The 25,656-nt window shown below is 42.1% G+C and overlaps 2 protein-coding genes across 3 annotated transcripts in view; one reads left to right on the top strand and one right to left on the bottom strand.

Annotated features, from left to right (window-relative positions):
• vwa5b1 (von Willebrand factor A domain containing 5B1) overlaps nt 1-2,889 on the bottom strand; it is a 47,777-nt gene extending 44,888 nt beyond the window's left edge. The window contains exon 1 of the mRNA XM_064299266.1: nt 2,681-2,889. The gene's annotated coding sequence lies outside the window, so the exon portion shown is untranslated. The remainder of the gene's footprint in view (nt 1-2,680) is intronic.
• A 3,068-nt stretch (nt 2,890-5,957) lies between these two features.
• ddx19a (DEAD-box helicase 19a) lies at nt 5,958-25,430 on the top strand. 2 transcript variants are annotated; one of them, XM_064299260.1, is made up of 12 exons: nt 5,958-6,239; nt 7,558-7,612; nt 7,892-7,948; nt 10,178-10,313; nt 12,261-12,353; nt 13,044-13,170; nt 13,881-13,995; nt 14,276-14,453; nt 16,584-16,821; nt 19,456-19,618; nt 21,297-21,488; nt 23,276-25,430. In XM_064299260.1, the coding sequence occupies exons 1-12, from the start codon at nt 6,183-6,185 to the stop codon at nt 23,335-23,337; spliced, it is 1,473 nt and encodes a 490-aa protein (XP_064155330.1). In that variant the 5' UTR covers nt 5,958-6,182; the 3' UTR covers nt 23,338-25,430. The 2 variants fall into 2 exon arrangements, with proteins under 2 accessions (XP_064155330.1, XP_064155331.1); XM_064299261.1 differs by having other exon boundaries at nt 5,969-6,239; nt 13,068-13,170.
• The last annotated feature ends 226 nt before the right edge of the window (nt 25,431-25,656 follow it).

Here is a 25,656-nt window from a genome sequence, read left to right as displayed (position 1 = left end):
CTGTCCAAACCAAATCGAATTGGTGAGTTATGGAGTTTTTGGTCATTTTCTCTGGCTCCGGATTGGCTCTCATTCATGTTTTGTCTTTTGATCCTGGTAAAATGTCAGTGTGAGAATACCTTCACATACACCAGAGAAGTTGTCTTACCAATGGCACAGTACAGCTGTGTGTGAGGCCTTAATCAGAGCCAGCTGAAATGGATGAGTCATACCATGTGAATCCATTACACCAGGTCAGCTTCTACTCACCTTTTTTTTATCAATGACAAGCATTTTGTGGGAGGAGCGCTTTCATGAATGAACAAATGAAAGAATGAATGAATGTGTAACGCCAAAGGGAATTTATTAAAAACAAATAAAACAAGACTGACAATTCAATATTCAAAATTAGGCATTAATATACCTAATATTCAAAGAATGTAGCCTATACAAAAATGAAAACACTTTAAAATAATGATATATACAATAATCAACCATTCATCAATCAATGCATGAGGTGGATACAAGATGAATAAACGATTTTAAATATTTGCTCTCTTTGCCCAAAACAGACAAAAAGGACAGCCTGTCAGAAACTTTTTGTTAGCCTCCAAAACAAATGGCCCTCCCTGGCATATAAATCAAATTTAAATACATATCCACAGGCATGGTATAAGCACACTGAAATATACCTTGTTACAAAATATACATTTATAAATAAATAAATGACCTACAAAATAGTGGTGCACATAATTTCTCAAATAGCATCACAATCTAAATTCACCTCAAAGGGCAGAGTGCCATATTAGCTTCAAGATGAAAAGAAGGGTGTTAGAATATAAGGTCGAGGGTACATCTCTTCTAAATCTTGGTAAGACTTTGTACCTTAAAAATATTCAAAGTTATGAAAATAATTCTGGGTGTGAAAACTCCTGCTTGGATGGAACATAAAAGGTTTAGATCCTTCCAGCAAATGGTTGCTGTAGCAAATGGAATTAAAGTGACTAGAAATGCCCAGATGTCTGCTTGTTTGCTTCCAACAGTAATTAATCACATCCAACAATAATAGTGATAATAAACCCCAAATAAAAAGCTTATGCCCTCTGTTTATACCAGGAGGTGGAATAATGTTTTACATTGTAGGGAATTATCAGATAATCTTACACGCTTTAAATACTTTGCTAAAGAGTACAACTGCAGTGCACTAGCTAAGAATGAAATCCACAAGACTTAGTTACGAATCCAGTTACCTAACCAATAAATCACACAAAATTCTAAACGCACACACGCACACAAACACATGGGCGCGCGCACGCACAGACACACACAAAAGTCCGCTAACTAAAATATGTATACACAACGTATTTGTAGTAAAAGTAATAATATTTGAAATACCGACAGTCCCCGCATGAAATCACTTAGTTTGATCTCAAACCTACAAAAATGACAGAGGCCCTATGTCGAATGGGGAAAATAAAACAGACTCCAGTTAACATCAAACAACTACAGGACTACCCATCCAAACTCCAAAGGGCGGATACTTCATTTTCTCATAGTTAATTAAGTTAGAGGTTAGGAGGCGTGTTGTCGCCCTCTCATTTGAAAGGGAAAAGATCCGACGGATTTGTCCTCGACGCTCGCGTTAGCCCCCTGCCTGTGTCAACACTGCCATCTTGTGTCCTGAAGCACGCGAGAGAGCGGAAGCGGAGTCGCAGTTCGTTCATTCATTCAGGCTTCTCACAGCGGCACACGACTGCGTCAACTGCAGTATTCACGCATTTGGGTTTTCGGTTTATTGTTAAAGTGGGCATCGGTCTACTTGTATACTACTAGCATTGGTTTAAAACCACAACCATTCATTAATCAATTAGCCTCTGGATCTATTCTCCCTGCCTCTGGATATGTACCCTATACAGTACGCCTGGGTACATTCGCAGGAAATCAAATCACCTGCTGCTAACTTGTCTGAAAGAGGAAATGCATAACTGCAATAAACAACAATAAACGAGTACACAGTTCTACTTATTTCTTTGCTTTAAAATTCTATTTCACATGACACATATCCTATTTAATTAGACCTAATGAACCAATGCACTTCTCTCACTGGGACCACGGATATACCACATGCCTTCTTTGTGGACCCGGTTCCTCCTGGATTGCATGAGTTGGTTTGGAAACTAGCTCAGAGGTCATGACAAATAGATTTCAAAGAAACAAATCCTGGGCAAGTTCCCCCACGGAATCATCTGCGTGTGGCAAATGTGGTCCCTGAAGGAGGTTACCCAGCTAGGAAAGATTTGTTTGTGAAAACTATCCATTATTCTTGGTGCAGCCATTGCCGGCTATTCACAGCACACAAGCTAAGCAGACAGACTGATGAGAGAGATGGCCACCTGTTGATGCGGAACAATTTAGATCCATGTGCCTGCTTTCCTTGGTTGCTCATTATTTTTCTCTTTGTTGTTGTGTTCTCTGATATGGACTTAAACACTACTCTGGATGAATCAAACTGAAGCAATAGAAAAACAATACTTTCTTAGTTTGAGGACAAAAACTACTCTGCAGGTTTCTCCATGAAAGTATATTTGTTTTTTGTTTGTTTTTATCCTTTTAGTCTAGAGTTGTTAGCCTTTTTAATAACACTTCACACATTCCAAATATTCCCCATGCAAGCACAAAGGCATAAATCATCAGGTCTTACCTTTCATTGGTGTCAGAAGTCAGATTGTTCTTTCTGTCTTTTTCACTACTCCTTTAAATGAACAACAGCAGAAATTAAATGGTGTTGCTCTCTTCCTGTGTCTTTGGTTTGTTTCTCTCTTTTTTTCTTTTTGGTCAGTATTGTCCGTGAGTGGTAGCACAGAGTAGCACAAATGCCAGCTGGCACGTACAACAGAGATTCTCATCAGAAAAGCTCTTCCTTTTGCACGAGGCAGAGGAGGGGGGGTTTGGGGTGGGGGTGTGTGTGTGGGGGGAGGGGGGTGGCGGAAATCCAGTCAGCACAGCAACATGTGGTTATAAAAAGTATCACGCTGTCTCCCTATGGCTGGAGTTGGAAGGCTTTGCTTGACAGGGAAATGGTTCCGTGCAACAGATTAGCATCCCTTGTCCCCTCCCCTCCCCTCCACCTCCCCACGCCAGCATCAGTACCACCCACTCTCCTCAGTCTCTTGCAAACTGATGATGAGAAACCCCATTCATGTATCCTTTTTGATAGCTGGGACTGATCAGAGTAAATTAAATGCAACACCATAAGCGTAGAGAGGGAAAAAAATGTGAGGGGGAGGGGTGAGCTGGTGAACAGAGGGGCGGGGATAAAGCACATCTGGGCTCCAGTTCACCCACCCCACCAAAACCGTAGCCTATTCTCTTCTGTTGATTGTAAAGCTCTTAATGCCATAGTGTCGATTCTGAGGTGGTGGGAGTTCGGCTGTCCGTGTGTATTTGTGGTTATTGTTAGACTGATCCATTTGTCCATTTGTTTTGCCAGTGGAGGTAACCATGACGATCAACATCCAGCTGGCTGCTGGCCTCTTCTGAGAATATTAGATTGGTGTAGGGGGTAAAAAAAAAAGAGAGTCTTGGCTTGAATCTCAGCATCTGCTCCACAATTAAATTAATATGGGCTTCTCACAAACCTGCCTCCGTCCATCCCCCCTGTCTCTGACCCTATCGATCTCTCTCAATCTTTGTGAGAGAGAATGTGTGTGTGTGTGTGTGTGTGAGAGAGAGAGAGAGAGAGAGAGAGAGAGAGAGAGATATATATTCAGGATTTTCAAGAGTCAAGAGTACCAAATAATGACAGCAAGATTTTAAAAAGCATAAGGTACACCACACAATGTTTTTCCTTTCTTGGTTAAAATCAAACACTCTCTCCTCAAAAGCTGTGTGTTCAATCAAATCTATATTTTACACAGCACTGGCATTAGGAAAACTGGTTATTGAATGTATCCCTGATTGATGGGCTACTTTTGATGTGTAATGTGAACTAATTTGTTCCAATCACTCCCTTTTCCAGTATCTGATTTAAGTGGGCTTCAGACCTCATTGGTCAGACTTAGTTAAACAGAAGGGGAAAAAAATCACTCCAGCAATACACATCACCGGTGGAAAGCAAACCCCGCGTGAGCTCCTCCAGAGCAGCTTATCGTGTCTGTCCCAATCCTCCTCCTCAAGACGTGCCCAGTTTTTCTCCCCCCCTATTTTTTTATTCTTTTTTTAGGTGAGTGAGATGCGGACAGGAAGCCCACCATGAAAAACTCACCATGACAAACTGCATTCATTCACCAAAAACAGGTGGTGCCATAGCACAAATCAGCTTGAACAGCTGCTAGAGTTAATTCTTATTTTTTATTTTCAGTTGGAACTATTTCCTTCTACGCATGTAACCTGCAACTCTTGCTTTCAGTGAAAGAATCACTGGCATGATTTTTAAAAATATATTCACATTTACAATTGTGAATAAATGCTATACAATTCATCTGCTCATATGGACAGCCTCTGATAAAATAATGTTGCTATACATGCTGCTTTGGAGTAACCTGAAGTGCATTTTCTTGCTTTAGACAATGAATCCCAAATGCTCAAATATCAAATCAAATAATTTTTTTTCTGAAAATATCTAAAACATCCTTCATTTCACATAAATACTGTCTGGGCAAATCCAAAACATACATTAAAACTTACACAATTCCCTTCTGCACCCAGTCTCTGGGTGTTGCTGGTGCACTGATGTGCAGTCATCCCAACTGGCTGAAACGTTCCAATCCTCGGTGACAGCTAGAGTCAATTCTGGGTTGCCCTGGCTTGCAAGGCTGTTGGCCACAGTAAGTATTTGCATGGGCACCAGAACTTGGGACACATCCACATACTAGAACAGTGCCTTTACAGGATAAGCCATGAGCAGCCCCAAGAATAGGCCTTTACAGACAGCAAAAATAAATAAATAAATAACATACCAAACCTGAAGCATATAGGCTAATGAAGGGTAATAAGTAAGTAAGTGTACGTGCCATCACAAGATTTAGCATAAATAATAGTCAACAGAAATGTATGTGATTTACGACTGACGCTTAGGTGTTTGTCATTTTATTGTAAAGATCCCTTTGTTGTACACTGTACCTAGGGCTCTGTTTTATCTTGCACGAGCAGCATTCTACATTTTTGTTTGTATTTTGTAAATGCATTTTCCAATTCTTGATGAATGTATTATTATGTACACTAATAACAGTATATTAGAGGGGTACAAGTCTGACATTTTGCGACTACCATCTTGGTTAAATTGGAAGCACTCAAAGGAAATGTTCATGGAATTAAATTGGTTAAACAATATAGTTTTACAGAAGTCATGCAAAGCACTTGTGATTTTGTTGGGTTAAGGGCAAACACTGCTTTTTAGTCATATATTTGTCTTATATTTAATGCTCAATACCGTGCCTTCAGAATTAGTCACTCCTCTTATACTTAGGAATGTTTAATACATTGAAATGTCAGTACTTGTTGATAGGCCTTTAGTAGCACATACAGCTCCGTCTTCTTGGGTATGTGTGTATGAGTTTTGCACATTAACATTTGGGAATTTTTCCCTATTCCTCCATGCAATTTTTCTAGATTGCTGCCAAGTAGACAGAGAGCATTGGTGGACAGCAATTTTCAGGTCATACCACAGATTTGTGGGATTTAATTAAGTCCAGGCTTTGGATGAGGTATTCCAGAACGCAGACCTTCTTTTTAAGCCATTTCTTTGGAGTTTTTGCCATGTGTATTTCATCATTAACCTGTTGGAACATACTGAAACAGGCTCACACAGATTCGCCTGTATTTGGTTCCATTCATCTTGCCCTTGGTGACGACAAACTCACCAGTCACTTCTTTTGAAATGTAACCCCCATTGCATAATGCAGCCAGTTGCATAAAGTTTACAAGAAATTAATTTCGGCATGAAAATTGTCACCTGATCGTATTTCCATTTTTCCAGCAAAAGCAAGACGACCCCAACTAGTTTGAGCTAGATCACAAACGGAACTCTTGACTTTTCTGGTTTCTGGACGGTGAGTGGTAGGTGCGTACAACATCTGCGCAACTCCTTTTCCTGTCACGGCATTGTAAGAAGCAGCTGAAATATACACGTCCAGGGTAGTTTGATTAAAATTAGTCTAAGCGAAGAAAAAATCGTAGAAAATAGTACGCTCTGGAGGAAAAGGATGGCTACTGATTCATGGGCCCTGGCTGTGGATGAACAAGAAGCTGCCGCCGAATCGGTACGTATGAACCTTTCAACAAGCGAGCATCAGAGCTAACAGTAGCTAACGTTAGTTAGGCAGCTACCTAGCAAGCAAGCTAATGGCTAACGTTGGAGAGCTTGGCGAATAAGTAAACAGGGCCTCGGCGATGCACAAAACAAAAGAACTGCAAACAACCGATAAGGTAAAAGTCAGTGCTTAGACATTTGAGCTGTTAATTATATGGACTAGCACTTTGTTTAATATAAGAATGTTGATGTCACCGTCGCTCAATGACGGTAGCTAACTAGAATATTCAATGCAAATCAGAATGTAGACTAACTGGCTAGTTAGCAAAGTTAGCTACACCGCCCAAATAGTTGCCTCCAGATCTTCTAGCAAGCTAAACGTCTTTCTGCTAAACATGTGCAGCGAATGTTGGATGCGGTTGCTATTTAGCTAATTAGTTGGTTAATAAATATAGACAGGTATTAAGTCGTTTTCTGTGTTTGATGAAGGCTATTGCGTTAACTTTGAACGTTAGTTGGCAAGTAGGTACCATACCGTGAATATACAATTAATTACGAAGTGAAACTTAAAGCGACGGTATGTGCGTCATGTGCGGATACAAAAGAACATTGCGTGCTTTGCCAGCAAGCTTTTTACGTTCATCTTCACGTTTTATCACTCCTTTAAAAACTGTTGACAGTCGAGTTATCCATCCTAGCCACTGAACAGACCCTAGTCCGCCTCGTGTGCCTGTATTTTGCGTGCTACTGGCTAAAGCCAGTATAGCGTTGCCTACTTGTGTCCCAGGAACAAAGTGTTTTTTGATAATAAAGTATATTTGTACGTTTTTTGTTCAGTTGTAGTATACTTGTTCTAGGCCTTTACATTTTAAATGTATTAACATAACAGCCGTATTACTATACCTCTTATCACCTCAGCATAACCTTACGTAAGTTTGCTGGTTGGTTCTCAAGCTTTCTGATCCTGCTTAGGTCTCGTATTATAAGCGTACGCCGTTCAAAATAAAGACTATCGTATTCACTTCTGGAATAATTTCAATGTGCCAAAATTACATGTACAATGCACTTAAGTAGTGTATTATTTAATTTAATTGGTGCGGCATTTAATAGGCCACTGCAAACCCACATAAAACCCCCTCATTGCCTATCAGTGGGCTCAAACCCCTTATAGCCCAGTTGTAGGTAGGGTGCTGTTACAACTGTGTTCTGGCAAAGACTGCAAATGTTATTGGGCAGTATTTATGTATGTATGAATGGATGGAAAACCTGCTTCACCTGTCTTTTTACATTAACATGTTACTGCTCCTTTGACGTTGTTTTGAAAACAGCTTGGCGGTCTGCGCATCAAAGAAAAAGAAGAGAAGCCTAAAGCCGAAGCAAATGGTAAAGGAATGATTCCTTTCATTAACAAAATGGCAGACATTTGTTTATCTTCTAAAGCTTCTGAACAGCTGTGAAATACATGCAATGAATACGCTAAAATACAAGTAATATAATTGGAATTTATTAAAAGGGAATATGCTATGGTCTGATGTACAGTAGTATTTTTGCTCATTGTGTCACAGTGACACACCTACACAAATTCCTATATATTTGATCCCTTTTGATATGTTATACTCCCATAGATGTTTCATGCTTATAGAGCTGCTTTTTCCTCCCCAGGAACTGCGAAGCCTGAAGAAGATGGTGAAAAGCAGACAACAGATGAAGATGACAAAGGTTTGTATCATGTTTTCGCTTTCCCTTCCAATTTTATCCACACTTTAATTTTCATTTAATTGATTTAAACATTATTTTCTTGGTGTAGTTATCCATGCAGAGGGGTTGCAACTTAACATACCTGTTGTGAACTTTTACCGTACCATCCACCTAAATTCTAATGCAATTTAAATACATTGTAGCACTGCATATATGACTCCTGCATCAGACATACCAGGTCCAGTATGTAATGATATGCCAATGAGTCTAACTTGCTGAGGAATAACAGCTCAAGTGGCACTACCTGTACTGCTTTTTTAAATTTTGGAAATATGTTGAAGTACTGTACTTTCAAATTCCCTTAGCCAGCATTTTCACATGAAAGTAATGGGACAAGATTTCTGCTGCGATGTCCCTGGAGTTAAAAGAATATCTCCCGCAATGTTTAACTCTTTTGCGCAGATGCCAAATCTGGCCAATCTGGCCATTTAGGGACTGCCCTATTTAGAGCTTTATAACTCCAGGTGTGAGCATCAGAGCGACTTGGAAAATGGCTTAAATGAAGCAAGACACATGTACCACTTATAATACTAGATTAGATTATATTCATAATTTTGGTGGAAATAAATGGCAAAAATGAAGGTGTTTTTCTCTTTAGTTTGCAATGAAATACTGAGAGATTGCATGTATACAGCAGGGTAAACTATACTGGATCATAAACTCCTTGACCACAAGTGTGCAAAATCTGAGGGTGATATACGGAACTACTTTGAAGCAAATAGGAATCAGTATACCCTGTTGTCTCTTAGTGTCTCCAAAATGTATAAATTTTGCATTTCTGTAAATCATAACATAATCTAATTTCACTACAAATCAGCTGTTTTTAATGCTGATACTCACTTCTGCATCATTTTCAAGTGGGAATTACTATCTTTTCATCAGTATAAGGATTTATGATATCTGGGGGTACAAAAACCTATCCAAAACCTCTCCAATAATGAATAAAACACTTTTTGTTGATGAAACATTGATATACCATTGAAATATAACGTAAAAACAGGTAAATGCCCCCCGCTTTTTATTTCCGTGTTTATTTTTTAGAAATGGCTTGCTTAAGACAATAAATGACCACTGAATCATGACCGGGACATTATTATGTACAAAAACAATTGTAAGATTGCATATTTATTTCATATTTGGTTGCAGATAATGATAGTAGAATGACATGGTAAAATTACCGAAGAGTTCCTCTTGTTTATTTTGCTATTTAGTGTGCAGCATTTTTCACTGAGGTATTGGCATGCTTTACCTTTGGGCTATTGTTGGCTTTGTCTGGTTGCTATGATGGATTTTTTTTGGTGGTGAAAGTATATTTTTATGAACTCCTCGAAAGACACTATTGATCTGTGTGTCGTGTTTGGGGGGTATAGTTGCAGATGAGTATACAAGGGGATGCTTGTTAAATGGACGTTAAATGGATGTGACAGTGGTGGCGCTTAGAAACTGTATTTGGCATAATTGTTGTGTATCATCTTCTAATTAATACAGAACACAGAGTTTGTTGTTTCTACTCATAGTTTGGTTGCAGGAGCACTAATGTTTCAGTTGAGCAAACTCAGGACGCCGGCTTCCTGGCCATTAGGGAGCTTGTATGAAGTATAATAACACAATCATTGACAATCAACGCAATCAACCAAAAACCTGTGTATGAAAGTGCAGCAACAGAGCGGACTCCACATAAGCTCATTTGAGAGCTAATAGCTATGACAGCTAAATGTACTCCTGCCCATAAATCTTTATTGAAGACTTAACATTGAAGGGTGAAAAATCTGAACTGCAAAATCTTTAGCCAATCAATTAGCCATTAGCGGCTCATTAGCCAAAGTGAGAAGGCTAAAGCGTTCAGTTATGTTAAGCTTAAAAATTTTATTGTTATTATATTTTGATGAGACAGACTTTCAGAATGTTCCAATGTTTTACTGTGTTTAATAGATATCATTCCTGTTTTCAATCCTGTTTTTGGCCACCCTGCTTATGTCACTCCATGAAATTACCTGACTTTACTGTCAAACATGTCTCAAGAACCAACAGGGTGTGACCCATGGGGATGCAACATAGTTGGTTTGTTAAATGGGTGCACTCTTTGTAGTGTTGGACCTTTGTCAGGATTGCAGACGATGCAAAATGCACCACCAGACCGTGAGAAAGTTGAGTTTCTCGTTTATAGTCGTCTCCTTATTCCCGTTTCAGATGACAAAGCAGCACAGTCGCTGTTGAATAAGCTGATACGCAGCAACCTCGTGAACACAACCAATCAGGTGGAGGTTCTGCAGAGGGACCCCAACTCTCCGCTGTACTCCGTCAAGTCTTTTGAGGAGCTGAGACTGTGAGTAGCGTCTCTCAGACACGTTCATATGGGACATCGGGGGTTATAGGCGGATGACCAACGGAACCCACTTTTCAGTCAACAGGGTGTTTTACTATGTTGACTGTTATATTTCAGTAACCACACTTAGCTATGTTATGTTTGTTAACATTGTATTTCACTTCTGTTAACATAGGGAGTAGGGCCAGGTACTACAGGTGGATTTAGGGGAATTTTAATTTTGAGATTGTGATATTTTGCTTCTTTTAGTACCCTAGTTTCTTAAAATATGCAAAAATCATTGTAACAATGATCTTTAAGGGGTATTTAAGATGGTCATTTACCATCTCCCCCGTCTTCACAAAGCATTACAAATTTGTAATTAATTTATTTTTGAGATTGGAGGGCAAATCTTGCCTGTTGTGTAAAACATCCTAACATAGCCTGCATTTGTTTCTTTATGCACATTCATTATGTAGGTGTGAAAATTTTACAAGAAATGTTCTTTCATATCTTCAGAGTCATTTCCCCAGATCTCAGTGGAGTCGATTATAAATACAGCATAACTGCGTGCTTATCTATTGGAGCAATGACTAGCAGCTATTTGGCCTGTAATTAGCCTAACTAATTTGCATTTATGGTACAAAACATCTTGTACTTTCATGACCACAACTTCTTTAAAAACTAGATTTTCCTTTTTATTACCTGAGATCGCATCTTTCAGACCTTTGGCCATAACACAATTTCCTCCATCCTATCTTTATTTAATTAAAAGCCTGTTTAAAGTAGTATGTTTGCCGCACCAGTCTTTTACAGTTAAATAATATTCTGCAGAGGTAAACACGCTTGCTAAACCTGCCATTCGTTTTGAGAACCGCTTGTGGTTGTTGTCCTCTAATGTGATTATTTAGCTGTAATGATTCCCCAGGCAGTAATTATTATTTTTGGCCATGAAGTTTTTTTTTGTAAAAGCTCCCCCTCCTTCTCCCAGTTTTTGTTTATATTCACCAGCTGTGCTCATCGCTTTAGCACACTGCAGACCACAAGCTGAGTTTGCAAAGATGTGAGTCCGGGTGTCCAGTTGGCTCCTTTGTGGTCAACGGTGAGTGATGAGATGTCATCCCGGCCAACTACCACCACCAGCCATACCACCACGCACTCTGCTCCTGCCGACTGGCTGAAGCTAAGCAGGTGTGGGCTTGGTTAGTACTTGGATGGGAGACCACCAGGGAATACTGAGTTGCTGCTGAAAGTGGTGTTGGTGGGCCAGCAGGGGGCAATCTTCCCTCTGGTCAAATAAACCCCAATGCCCCAGTCCAGTGACGGGGACACTGTGCTGTAGGAGATGCCGTCTTTCGGTTGAGACGTTAAACCGAGGTCCTGACTCACTGTGGTCATTAAAGATCCCATGACACTATTCGCAAAGAGTAGGGGGTTCCCCCGGTGTCCTGGCTAAAATCCCAGATCTGGCTCTCCCAAAAACTTGCCACCTAATTATCCCCTGATTTAATTGGCTAAAATGTTCTCTCCCTCCAGTGGAGCTGCTCAGTGGACAACAATAGAGGATTGTGGTTGTACTGGGCAGCTCCCAGGTGTGAATGTGTATGAGTGTGAAGCAGGGCGTTCCTGCAGAAGAGCATCCGTGCTCAGTGAACCTACCCTGGGTAAATAAAGGTTAAATAAATAAAATTAAAAAACTAAACCCCTCCCTCCCTGGCGAGGCCGCGGCCAATTACGCGCTTGCGTTCAGGGCTGCAGCCGGCGCTGTTGTGGTCCAGGTGAGGCTTGCAGGCCCGTCCACACTCTGGAACAGAGCCATAACAGGGTGTGCCCCCCGGCCGCCGGCCGCACTGTGAAGCTTCACCATAGTGAGACAGGAGGTCTCTCAAAGCGAATGGGCCAGCGGGATGAGCCTTCCTCTCCCGGGGTGCTGATCACCGTGCCCCCGTTCCTGTCTCCCTCCCGCAGGAAGCCGCAGCTGCTCAAGGGGGTGTACTCCATGGGCTTCAACAGACCCTCCAAAATCCAGGAGAACGCCTTACCCATGATGCTCGCTGAGCCGTGAGTACCCTCTCTACTACGCTTGCTTCTGTTTAGCCATGAGGTAGACCCACAGCAGAGGGGTGGAGATGCCATTGTGCACTTGGAACCATAGTCATGGTCTTTCTGACGGTCAGTAAAAACTAGAGGATACAGATCTCGGAAATTCAGGTTAAGATTAATTAGCTTGTCGATGCATCCAAAGGAAAAACCAAGCTATAATTCATACATGCATTCATATCTCTGAAAGTCATATCATGCATTTTAATTTCCTCTCGAGATCCTTCAGATTATTAAATTTTTTGGCATAATACTAGTGTCTTGGATGAAACGTTGCAGTGAAATTATTGAAATATATATTACATATATATATATATATATATATATATATATATATATATATATATGTATGTAATGTATATATTTTTTTGAACGTCCTTTGTAGTGTAGGTTTCAGCGTTGTAGAATATGTGATTCTTAAGGTTAAGACCAGAGGCTCATGTCCCTGACAGAGGACAAGGATTAATTTCCGAGACTCAGGCGAATATAGTGGGCATGCACAAATGGGAATAGATCAGAGACGTCTCACGCGGTGTGGGTCGCCTGTCACAGGCGTCCGGCCGCCCGAGCGTTTAGCGCCGGGCCCTAAAACGGAAGCGCGGCGCACGCCGTCGCCAGGGCAACCGATTAGTCCCTCTGCTCTCTCTTCAGCGTGTGCGTTCCCTCTGGTTCCAGGCCGCAGAACCTGATCGCCCAATCACAGTCCGGCACAGGCAAAACGGCCGCCTTCGTGCTGGCCATGCTCAGCCACGTGGACCCCGCCCATAAGTGGCCTCAGGTGAGCGCGTCCGCTACCCGAACGAGAACGCTAGACGGGCCCAGTGTACTAAACTGTAAGATGATAAGTTTAATGTCACAAGTGCTTACTTATTAGCATTTTGTCACTTTTACAAGGAGTTTCCTAAACATTCACTGTCAGCTAAATGGCTGACTACAGAATTCTGTTTTTTTGGACATATATTTACAGTATATATTTGTATATTTAAGATTTGCTAATTCATTTAGTAAAGGTTATGTCATCTGAACAGTCTGTCTCCTTGCTGTAAACACCCCTAGCTGGCTACTGTTCTCACCTTGCTGGCTACCAAAAAATTTGGGGAACCCCCTGCTTTTACATTTGTGTTTGTGTATGCAAAGTTTTATGCAAAGTTGTCTGTGTAAATGTGCATATGCATGGCAATGTCCTGGAGCCACACAGAAAGCAGTAATGAAATGGTTAGAACATGGCCTACGCAGGATCAGTACATTGTAAGGTTGAATCCCCCTGTTCCACGCTTAATTAACCTCACGCGACCCAGCGCTGGTAATTGTATATGTGAGTAAGGGCTGCATCTGGCGCCTGGCTGGTGTTGCGCTCAACGACTGCTCTGCGCTTTCGTGCTAATGGCAGAAGTGGAAGCCTCGGTTAGGGCGTGTCTTGTCCGTCCAGCACGTGCGCTTTCGTGCAGGATGACGCATTCTGAGCGCGTCCACGCCCCTGCGTTTCAGTGCCTGTGCGTTTCCCCCACGTACGAGCTGGCCCTGCAGACCGGGAAAGTCATCGAGCAGATGGGCAATTTCTACCCCGAAGTCAAACTGGCCTACGCCATCCGCGGAAACAAACGTGAGTGTCGCTCTGCTGGCGCAGTCGTCCCGGCTGCCGGGTAAACGCGAGCTCTCAAGGCAATTAAAAAGTATATTTTTATACGTTTTGTGCTCCTCGTTCCAAATGCGCACGACACGAGAGCCTTGGAGCGGTTGAGTAATGCTAGAAAGTAAACGAGTTAAGCATTAGCAGACATCTGGCAGTCCACAGGGCATGGAGTCACTGCTTAATCATGAATGGAGGCGATGATGACTTTCACTGAGTGTGTGTGTGTGCGCGCGTTTTTCTGTCTGTCCAGTGGAGCGGGGGATGAAGATTCAGGAGCAGATCGTCATCGGCACCCCCGGCACCGTGCTGGATTGGTGCGCCAAACTCAAGTTCATCGACCCCAAAAAGATCAAGGTGTTTGTTCTGGACGAGGCCGACGTAATGATCGCCACCCAGGGTCACCAGGACCAGAGCATCCGCATCCAGAGGTGAGCACGGCCAATCACACGGCCAGAGCATCCACATGCAGAGCTGAGCACAGCCAATCACAACCAGAATATCTGCATGCAGCGGTGAGCACAACCAATCAGATTAGTGTGCTGTTCCCAGGCCTTATTTCTTGACAAGTTTTAGAGTCTTAGTTGTGTGACAGAGAATAGCCTTTACATACTGATACCATTTAACTGCTAATATGGATGTAACAGACCCGGTAAAATCTGTTGGTGTGCAAGCTACCCTAGCTGTGTTAGCATGGGGAATTAGCTGACCACTTAGCATGTGATGTATTTTCGAAACCATCCTATTCTATTTGTTTTTGTTCCCAGTTCAGAGGCTAGCTCTTGTTAGAGACTCAGCATCTAGTAGAAGCTGTAAGACAAAATGCTTGCATACAATTTTACTATTTCCGTTTGCATTTAGTGCCTGAAATAAAACCTTAATCTCATGTAGCCTAAATAAAAGTGCTCGTTGGCGCTGATGTTCTACAGCAACCTTAAGGGCTTAAGGACAACCTTTTGAGTACAGGAATGCAGCCTGTGATCGCACAGGAAGGGATTTATTTCCTGTTTGTCTTTCTGGCGCTTTGCACATCTGTCAATCACCTGGGTATACACTCGCACCAAGGACCTGCAGCAAATCCATTGCTCAAGGACTAAATCCACTAATTGGTTCATTGCACATTGGTAACACACATTTGAGTTGTCTTATTGCATTAGGTATGATGGGGATTTAATTACAAATGACAGCCATTTAAGTGTATACAATTGAACCTTCAAGACAAAAATGCATTGGAAATGGAGGCAGTTAGAAACTGATATGCTGGTAATCAATTTTAAAGGCATACTATGCAGGATTTTTTTCGCCTTGCTGTGGTCCTGTGTTTACAAGCAAAGAAGTCCCCTCCTTCATCTTCGACCCTGCCCACTCATCCTGAGTGTCCGACTTTGGCCATCTCGCCACCTAACATAGCTAGCTGTATAGCTAGAGGTAACGTTAATTGCAGGTCCAACAGAAATCATGCCAACTCCACATCACTTCATCTGCTTGTGAACTTCAGCTGTTGCCATCAAGGAAAAGCAATTCCTAGGTTGTCTCTGGTGTTTGAATGAGCCCTGTCGGTTTGTTGTTTCACTTTGCTGCCCTTGTGCTACCTCACCTCCACCATTGCAGTAGTCAGCCAGCTACAAATGCTCTGCTGAAACCTGATCCCACCCCACAGGCTCTGTAGCCGCGCCCCCACTCCTCCCCACACAGAAAAGAGCGTCATGTCCAGAAACATGTCAATCATATTTTTGAAAATGGACATGCAGAGGAGCACAGATTCGGCAGCTATGTGCAAAGAGACTGCCCACGCATGATAGATATGACTACACATGGTTATTTTTTATTTTCAAGGTAAAATCCTGCAGAGTAGAATTTGCCGATTAGCTAGACCCTTCTCACTTTGCTCTTACTCTCTTCCTCCTTTGCTATATTTCTTGCAATTGTTTTGCTTATTGTACTTGCACTACAGGCTAAAGGTGTTAGGCTACATGTGGATTTAAAAATACTTGAGATGAATTAAGATTTCACTCATTTTAATTACTCCTTCCCCTCCCTCCCACCCCTCCACCCCTCCACCCCCCACTTTGCAAAATGATTGGATAGTCTTCCAATAATTTTTTAAATTGTAATTAAAGCCAAAGGACGCTATTTCGAGGAAAGTCGTGTTTAAGATTATTATTTAAAGTAAAACTCATAATTTTGTGTTTTTGTGGGTAGACAAAATGTTTGTACTGTGGTGTGTTATTCAATAAATGTGCATGCATTAACTGAATTATTTTCTGCCTAGGATAAATTTATTTTTAAAAACCACAGGGGGCATAATACTTTTGGCCTGTAGTGTATAGTTTCCCAATAGCCTGCTTTTGTTTCCTTTTAGTGTCTGAACACTGAAATGAGTGTAAATCCCCTCGTGTGGGTCACACTGACCTCCCTCCCTCACTCTCCCACCCTCCCTCTCTCCCTCCCTCTCTCTCTCCCTCTCTCTCTCTCTTTCTCCCTACTGCCTCCCCCCTCTCTCTCTCCGTCCCTCCCTCCCTCCCCCTCTCTCTCCCTCTCTCCCTCTGTCCCTCCTCCAGGATGCTGCCCAAGGAGTGCCAGATGCTGCTCTTCTCGGCCACCTTTGAGGACTCTGTGTGGCGGTTCGCCCAGCGGATCGTGCCCGACCCCAACATCATCAAGCTGAAGCGCGAGGAGGAGACCCTGGACACCATCAAGCAGTACTACGTGCTCTGCAACTGCAAGGAGGAGAAGTTCGCCGCGCTGTGCAACATCTACGGAGCCATCACCATCGCCCAGGCCATGATCTTCTGCCACGTGAGTCCCGCCCACTGCCAGTCCCTTGTGTGGCAATTCTGTGACACAGAAATTGCCTTTTCATGTTGACTATAGTTGAACTTAGAAGTGCAAGGTGTGCTCGGACAACTGGGGACAGTATGAGGTTTACACCGCCATCTAGTGGCCATGTGATGTTTTATATTTACAGTTACGCTGCATTCGTACCCTTATTAGTGAACTTGCACACCAGCCCAAATAATTTTAATATTTAATTGTAATTAATCTTACGTGTATCAGCTAGCTAGTTAAATGAAATATGGTATTTTCCCAGAAGAATTTTGTTTGCTGTCTTGCTGTAGTGTTTGGCCAATTTAGGTGTGAAGTGACTGGCTAATGTCTGTTTTATAAAAAGCTGCCACATAGCTGCTACTAGCTGCCCTAAGCAATGTAGAACAAACTCAGAAATTACAGTCAGAGCCAGAATAAACACAGGATAATGTGTTCATGCACAAGGCACATGACAAATTATTATTTATATGCCAAGTAAATTATGTAAATAATTTCCCAAACAAAAATTCAATCCAATTCAGCACCGCAGTTACTCGTTAAAGTCCTTAAATCAACCTTAAGAAACTGCCTTCTTCCAATGTCCAAAAGTAACAAAAAACCAAAAACAAAACTAATCCAATTGTGAAGTTCAGGAATGCATTGCAAAAAAAAATACCACTCACTTGCTCACAAAACCTGTTGTCCTTGGAGAGCTTTGCAGCTTTTAAAAAAAATGAAGTCCAAACATCTTGCCATCCAAAAAGGGTTAGGTTACTGTAATTGCTTTTCTCCTGTGCCCTCTGGACCCAGTACACCCAGTATTTTCAGACAGTGGTCAGTCTGCTGCCTATGGAGCTTCTCACCCAAACCGTTATCAGCCATTTTAGATCTCCCTCTGGCATCGTTTAAACTGCCTTTATCCATTTCCCCTTCAGCATCCATTTTGTCTCATTTTATCGCTTCAAGAGGATTCCCTGTCAGAATCTTGAGAAGGGTTATGATACCCCCTACCTTTTTTAACCCCTTAAGTATCACCCCGTGACAAGCATACTGACTTTAGTATGATTTGTGTCATTTATGGATTTCCAAAATGCAAAGGTGAGCTTGTTCTGCCACCCCATGTTACAAAATAAGTTGTCAGTAAAACATTGGCATGGTAAAATAATTTATCGAGGTAGAACTGTGAATTTTTATACTTTAAATGATCCATCCTGTGACCAGACTGATTGAAAATTTCACCGTAAAATGAATGAAAATTACATTTTGATTCTATTAGAGGGCACTCACGAAAAGCAAAAAGAACAAGAATGGATCCCTATACAGAAGCAGTGGTTACCGGATTATAAACAAAAAACATTGTATAAGCTGTATTATGTAATGTATTATTTATTTTGTGACCCATCACAAATGGCCCATATGCTCTTGGTTTTAAGATGTCGCTGGTTTGTAAAGCATTTCCTAACCCAGGATCAGGGAACAAATGCATCCCTTCCTTTTGGAAGCAGCTAAGTTTGTAGCCTCCACTTTTGTACCTTACATGGAAAGGTAAATTATGTAGAAATATTAGTAGGAGCTAAATGTGATTTTACCTGAGGATGTAACAGACCTGTTGCATTGTAGTTCCGAGACTATGTCATTATTGTCATAATCTTTTTATCTGAGTACATGTCGACTCATGTTGCCAGCTCATCATGCCATGACCGTATTGTGCTAATACTGAGAGTTTTTGTTAGTTATTTTTAATTATAAAACGCTGGATTATGTAAGCAGTACAGTACAGTGTACTTCGGTACAGTGCTGGGGCGGTTACTGTGTCCTGCGGAGAACAGACAAGCTCAGTAAAGCGGTGGGCGTACCACATTCTATGTAGTCCTTGAGCTTAAACAAAGAAACGATCTACAAAAACAGAAGTGTGAAAACAAAGAATAGCGCCTGTCGAAATGAAGAGCAGAAAAGGCTTTGAGCTGACGCGGTGGCCTTGTGATGAAAAGCTCTCTCTCTTCTCTAGGCCTGAGATTTAGGCCTTTTATAGAGCTGAAAATCTGTCTTCTGCACTGATTGGCAATGGCTCAGTGAGCCGCAGCTGCCTCCATCGAGGCCGGCGCTGTCCAAGGTCCTGCAGGTCGCTGAGGTTTTTAAGTGGTTGATGGGAAGTAGCAGGGGGCGGGGCAGTGGTATCAGTGTGTGGCTGTTGTTTCACGGGCTCACACTCTGGTCAGTTTAAAGAGCCAGACACACTGGCCAGTGGTGGGTAAGCTCCCCACAGGAGTCACACCAGCCGAAGGAGCACCGCATCCACAAATGCTAGCTGCCGGCTAGCCACCACACTGGAATGTGGTTACAGTAGGTGTTCTCTAACCTGATTCTGGAGGGTCCCAGGGTCCGCTCATTATTGTTGTTACTTAGCTCTTCTCAATCAAAGCAGCCAATCACCCATCCAACTTTCCTGGTTTATTGGGCCAGGATTGGTTGCTAATTCTAAAGTGGAAATGAAAAGTAGCAGACTCTGTGGCCCTCCAGGATGAGGGTCTGGAACACCCAGGTAAGAGGGAATTGAAGGCTCAGGAAAAAGGGTTCCATTCTTTGCCATCGAACCCATCCTGTGGGAACGCTCTTCTTTTTCAGACTCGGAAGACTGCGGGCTGGCTGGCCGGGGAGCTGTCCAGAGAGGGCCACCAGGTGGCGCTGCTGAGCGGGGAGATGATGGTGGAGCAGAGAGCCGCAGTCATCGACCGCTTCCGAGACGGCAAGGAGAAAGTGCTGGTCACCACCAACGTGTGTGCAAGAGGTAAAGGCCTCCGAACGGACCCGTTTCAAAGTTAATTTTTCGCTGTCATCTCCGCTCCACAAATACATCAAGCTGCTTTAACCCCTTTGCACAAACCTGTGTCCAGTGGCAAGGACCCCGGTGTCCTGTGAATGCTGAACTCAGACATTCAGTGCTCCTGCAAGCAAGCTATGAGTGGAAGCAGCAAACTCTGTTAAAGCATTATTAGTACACAATGCACTATAACGATGCTAAATACAGAGTTTCTAAGTGCCACCATTGTTAGGTAGTTCATCCGATTTACATGCGCCCCCTCTCTGCAGTCTCATCTGCAACTATACTATCCAAGCCTGACAAACTGCATCTATCTGGAAATTCATAAAAATACCACCAAAAATTTGTATTCATTCATTTTTGCATTTTTCGCCTAGATTTCTTTGTATTTGTGGCACGGACATGTGTATCTGAATTTTGAAAATTAGCAAAACTAAGTTAGTAAATGGTACAAGTGTCTTGCTATCTTTATTGCATTTTCCAAGTCTCTGTGATGATGCTCACACCTGGAGTTATAAAGCTTTAGATAGGGTACTCCTAACTGGACAAGGATTTGCTAGATTTGGCTTCTGTGCCAAGGGGTTGAAGAAGTTTATCGACCTTATAGGGAGTTCACACTAAAAAGGAATCTCATTCATACCTCAAAAAATGACTTACTCCTAGCTATTCTACATTGTTGGCAAGTTTGCTTACAAAAAGATCATTTGATAAGGTATTTATATTGTTGTGGATGTGGTTTTAGCTGCACAGACAGAATCCAAATGATACGTTTGCCCAAAAGATGCTATTTATATGTAATTGTACTTTTAGTATTATTTTGAAGATATTTTCAAATGGACCCTTGTTTAGATCTTCTTTGTCTTCCATTAATTTTGGAAATGAAGCTGAGCAAAGAGCTGTCATTGTCAGGTCAAAAAGAATTTGTTGGGGCAAGGAAATGAATATCTTTCATATTCATGCTGAACGATCTCATTGAAATTGAGTTTCCATTGAGCAGAGTTGAACTTTCTTTTTTGGAAGTTCTCAATAACCGTTTCCCACAGTGCATCTACCATACAACACAATACTCATCCGGCAATTATTTTTTCTTATGTAATGATACTATATTTATCTGCACATTTAAACTCAAGTTTGAATGAAAATATCAGTTGTCTCCTCCACTATTAAATCTCAAGGCTAAGAAATAGAATAGAAGTCAGGGAGCAAAGCACTGAAGTAGCATCAGTAATAATAATCATAATAATCTCTGTAATGTAATTGCTGTTATTATTGCAGTAACAATAAGTGTCATTTATAAAGCACTTTTCATTTTACAGTCTCAAAGTGCTATACAGTTGTCTGGAGTAAGAACAAATAAGATGACACAAAAACACAAAGCGTGAAGATAAACATAAAACATGGAAGTGCGAGAGCTAGGCCTGTAGTACAGCTGGTTAGAGGTGGGGATTTAGGTTGGATTTAGAAGGGGCCTGGGCTGCCTCGTGGTGTCAGACTGCGCTCTCCAAAGGAAAGGCGGGCCGCAGGAGAGAGAGGCTGTCCCCACAGAGCGCAGCTCGGGCCTTGGCACGCACACACTGTGACCCCTCCCCCGCTCCACGCTCCCCTCCCCTCTCCTCTTCCTCACGATCGCCTCTCCCGCTTCCAGGCATCGACGTGGAGCAGGTGTCCGTGGTGATCAACTTCGACCTGCCCGTGGACAAGGACGGGAACCCCGACAACGAGACCTACCTTCACAGGATCGGCCGCACGGGCCGCTTCGGCAAGAGGGGCCTGGCCATCAACATGGTGGACAGCAAGCACAGCATGAACATTCTCAACCGGATCCAGGACCATTTTAGTAAGTACCGCAGACCTGGAGGGGTTTCCGAGTGTATGCAGTGGGGTTGAGCTGCTGTGCGGATGCTTCCAGGGGTGGCTTTGGTCAGCGGCCAATCCTGTTGAAGCAGTGCTTCATAGTGCACTGAATTCAGGGATAAGATTTTTTTTTTCTCCAGACCTCTAAATGTCTCGACCTGAGGCAGAGGACTTGGGTGTTCACGCACATCAAGAGCTGTTGCGCTCTTTGACAGCTGATTAAGGGAGAGAATGTTGTTAAACGCTAGTTTGACGCTAGCGGCCCCACAGACGTTTAGGGTGAGAAGATGAGACTGTCCGTCCTGCCAGGGACTGCGCAGCCCATGCAGACGGAGCAGGAAGCCGACAGCAGCTCGGTCTTGAATAGACGTACGCCACCAGGGCATGGCGCAGAAGGACGCGATTCAGGATCGACGTGCTCTGTGGTCTGTCCTGGGGGTTCTCGAGCGTATTCTGGTTTCATTCCAACTTTAATCGCAATTACCGAAGAATACTGAGCTGTCGAGCCGGTAATTGTATTTTATTAGATGCATAAATCCTTGATTGAATAAACATTTGTCCTGTGTATTGAATCAAATTGAAATAGAAATGTTAGGCTCCTTCTGAACAAGTGTCAATTGACAAGCTGCGGTGGTCACTGAAATACCCAAACTGTTGTGTAGAAAATAATGACTACATAAGAAACGATTCAATGTTAAGGACAAGTGTTGATTGAATATGTCTTAGTGTCTGAGGGCGATAATTTATCCTGTTAATTCCACCCAATATCAAACAGATATTCACGTTCCAAAGAATGAAATTTTTATTTAAAGACTGTCATCAGATACGTTCTCGGGCAGCATATGCTTTCATTTTCTGTAATTCTCTGTGGCAAATTAGCAGCATATGCTTTCATTTCCTGTAATGCGCTCTGGCAAATGATTCCTTTGGAAAGAATGTCATCTTCAAATAATTGATAGACATGCAGACAAAATCAAGTCCTAAAAGCTGGAGGTGTGGACACCTGTTGTTTGAAACTAAAACACTGGATTGAAATGAAAACAGATGGTAAATACTCAACCCTGTGTTGTGTTCCAGTCGCAAACATATTTTCAGCAGCCTGATTTAAGTAAGATTGGTTGGAAGGAACACCAGCATACACAGGCTACTGCAGGGCCAGAGATCGAAACCCCTGCTCTAGATCATATTCGGACCGCGCTGCCGCAGACTTCCCGTTTCCCGCGGCAACGGCTGCAGAGCACCTGCCACAGAAATCGAGGCTGCAGACCCCGCCCCCGTAGAACACTGGTCGTCAGCGTGGAACCGTTAGCAGCTCGTTCTGGCTCGCGCTCGTGCGGTCTGCGGTCTGCTCTCTGCGCGTGCGTTGATGCAGCCCGTGTTGTTTTTCCCGTCTCGTCCTGAAAACCACACGGTCGCAGAATTTAGGCTGCGCACGGTCAACCGCATCGGTGACTTCAACCATAACTGATACCGCGATTGCTTCATTGTGGCCTTGAAGTATTAACCGGCTTTCAGCCGGCGAACTGTGGCATGAAAATGAGTGTTGGCTACTGATGTGGCGCACTGAATTCACGAAGGACGTTGCAGCAAAGCCATCGGTGCGCGGTTGCTATTGAGCATTCCAAATTTGGTAGAAAAGTGGGGGGCATTCATTCATGTTCTGTTGATTTTCAGTTTCATATTAAAAAGCATTGACGGGTAAAAATGTGATTCGTTTGGGATTCCTTGAGTTAATTATTTCATGTGGATATTTTTCTTCTCCCCCCACAGACAAGAAAATTGAGAGGCTGGACACAGACGACCTTGATGAAATTGAGAAGATTGCTAACTGAGGAGGCCCTTTCTCTTATTGTCCCACCAACGGGAATCCATTTCTGCAGATGTCGGACTACGTTACCTCATATCAAATTTTTGCAGTTGGACTGAAAGTAAATTTAGGAGTTTATTTTATTTTGGAAACGACAAAAAAAAAAAAATCTAAAAGCAGAAGAAATGTTTACATGGTGACAATAAAATTAGGTCTTAGCCTAGCCTTAAAAGGAAAGTGTTTTAAACTTCAGGTCAGTAACGAAATGCCAAATAGATTAAATTCTGAGTGAGCAAGACATTTTGGATTAGGTTTGCTTTTTGGTCTTCTTGTTTTCTTTGTTTTAATTGAGTGGCCACAGATTGCGAAAGCTCGACTCCCATGTTTGTAGTCTCTGTTGTTAATTGATAGCCTCTCGTGGAGCACGTGTACGTACGCAAAGCAATTTTACGCAGCGGTATCTCTACACAATTTGCAGTAACCACAGTGATATAAAATCACTTGCTGCCGTTTTGATTTTGAAACAACTGGAAATGATTCACAATTGTTTTCCTTGAAAGAATGAAGGAAAATATGAGGGAATGTGTGCGAAGATTAGCTAAGAGAACTGAAATAAACACAGGAGAAGACACGTTATCTAAAAAGTCACCCATCGTCTTTCAAGCCCTTGGGATTTTGAAGAGCAAACATACAGTTAATACTTGAAACATTTCAATAGGAGATATAATGCTCATTAACTTCGAATGCAAGGGAGGCTTCTCTAGTGCATGAGTGCGAAAGACGAGTGAGTGGCATCGATAAAACGAAACATTCTGCAGTTTCTGAGTTCGAAAAGGTCTCATCAACTTTAGCCTCCAGTTGATGCTTTGTCTGCTACACCAATCAAACAAAAAAAATCTGTGGTACTAATCACTAACTTTGTCCGATTAATACGAATGATTTGATTGTATCGCATAGTAAATTCTCATTTGCACATCGGAACACTGGCACACCAGTTGGAAACAAGCTATGCAGTTCTCAAAAGCAACCAATCTAAAGAGGATATGACCATGGTTTTCATATATATATTATTGCACCATGAAATTAACATTCCTGTAACATCATTTTATAGATGAGGTTCATACTTAATCCAGAATTCTTTCTAGCCTGGGTGGAAGTGGGGAAATTTAGTGTATAACTATAAAAAAAAAAATTTCAGTGTAGACCTTTGCATCTTCATACATGGTGACTGGTTTTCTGATGCAGCTAACATGAACAGAGGCGTTACTTAGAAGGGATAGGCGTTTCATGGATTTCCAAACTCAATATTAGGGGTGATCAAAGAGGGACAGGACAGGGTGTCATCACCTTTAACAAAAAAAACTAAGAGGAGTTCCACCAATCACAGAGCATGTTGGTAGCGACAAATTGAACAATGCGGACTAATGGGTGAATGCCCTCTGGCTGTATCTTGCGGTAATGACCACAGGGTACTCCGAAGTTGAAGTTTTTTAGTTTTCTTTCTTACGAATGTACTCGGTGAGTGTTAAAAATCCTCTTCTTTTTCCTGTGTGTAAGGTAATGACCATCATTATATCCCCATTTTATTATTTATTTTCAAATCAAAACGTTCCATTTAAAGAATGGCTTCAAATTGACAGGATATTGTCAGTTCTATTAACAGGATCGCATTTGCCATTTCCTGTGTCATTGGCTTGCAAATTCTGTTCAAAGACAGGAAGTTAGACACTTTTACCAAGTAAAAACAGGAGTACGTAACATGTACAGCATAAGAAGTGTACCTAAAATGTTAGGAAAGACTGCCCTATTTCAGCGATTTGGGAAAAAAAAATGCTTTCCAGAACAGGACCGCATCAATTCGTGTTGCAATTTTCTTTTGTACCGAGGTGTGTATGCATTTTATTTGGTCTGTAATTGGATACCTACTGTATTTATCTGCCAATGTTAATGAGAGAATGTTTGAGTGAAATTAGTTGTTTTAAAAGCCTACCATTATCATAACCATGAAACCAGTAAAGCGCAGCTCTTAGTGCTTTTCACTTATACCCGCTGCCTTTATGGTTTCATGGTTATTTCTAAATTATATTTGTTGTAATAAAGAATGCCTACTTACAGACAGATCGCTTTTGTCTTTCACTTTCTCCGTGGGCCAATAGTATGCTTGATGTGATTCAATTCTGCTGCAGGCTTTCTTAACCTTCGTTTCAGAAGAGCAGATTACTCTTCGCGATGTGACGATTGGACAAGCTGGTCAGAATGAGCCTCTGGGGATTCTGTGAGCGAAAACCTTAGTGTGCACATCCGCGAAATTGGGTTGGTATAATGTGAGTGTTTATCAAATGTA

This window comes from Anguilla rostrata, chromosome 11, assembly GCF_018555375.3.
Source record: "Anguilla rostrata isolate EN2019 chromosome 11, ASM1855537v3, whole genome shotgun sequence".
NCBI lineage: Eukaryota > Metazoa > Chordata > Actinopteri > Anguilliformes > Anguillidae > Anguilla > Anguilla rostrata.
Note: the sequence above shows the minus strand (reverse complement) of the source record. Positions and strands in the feature narration are given on the sequence as shown.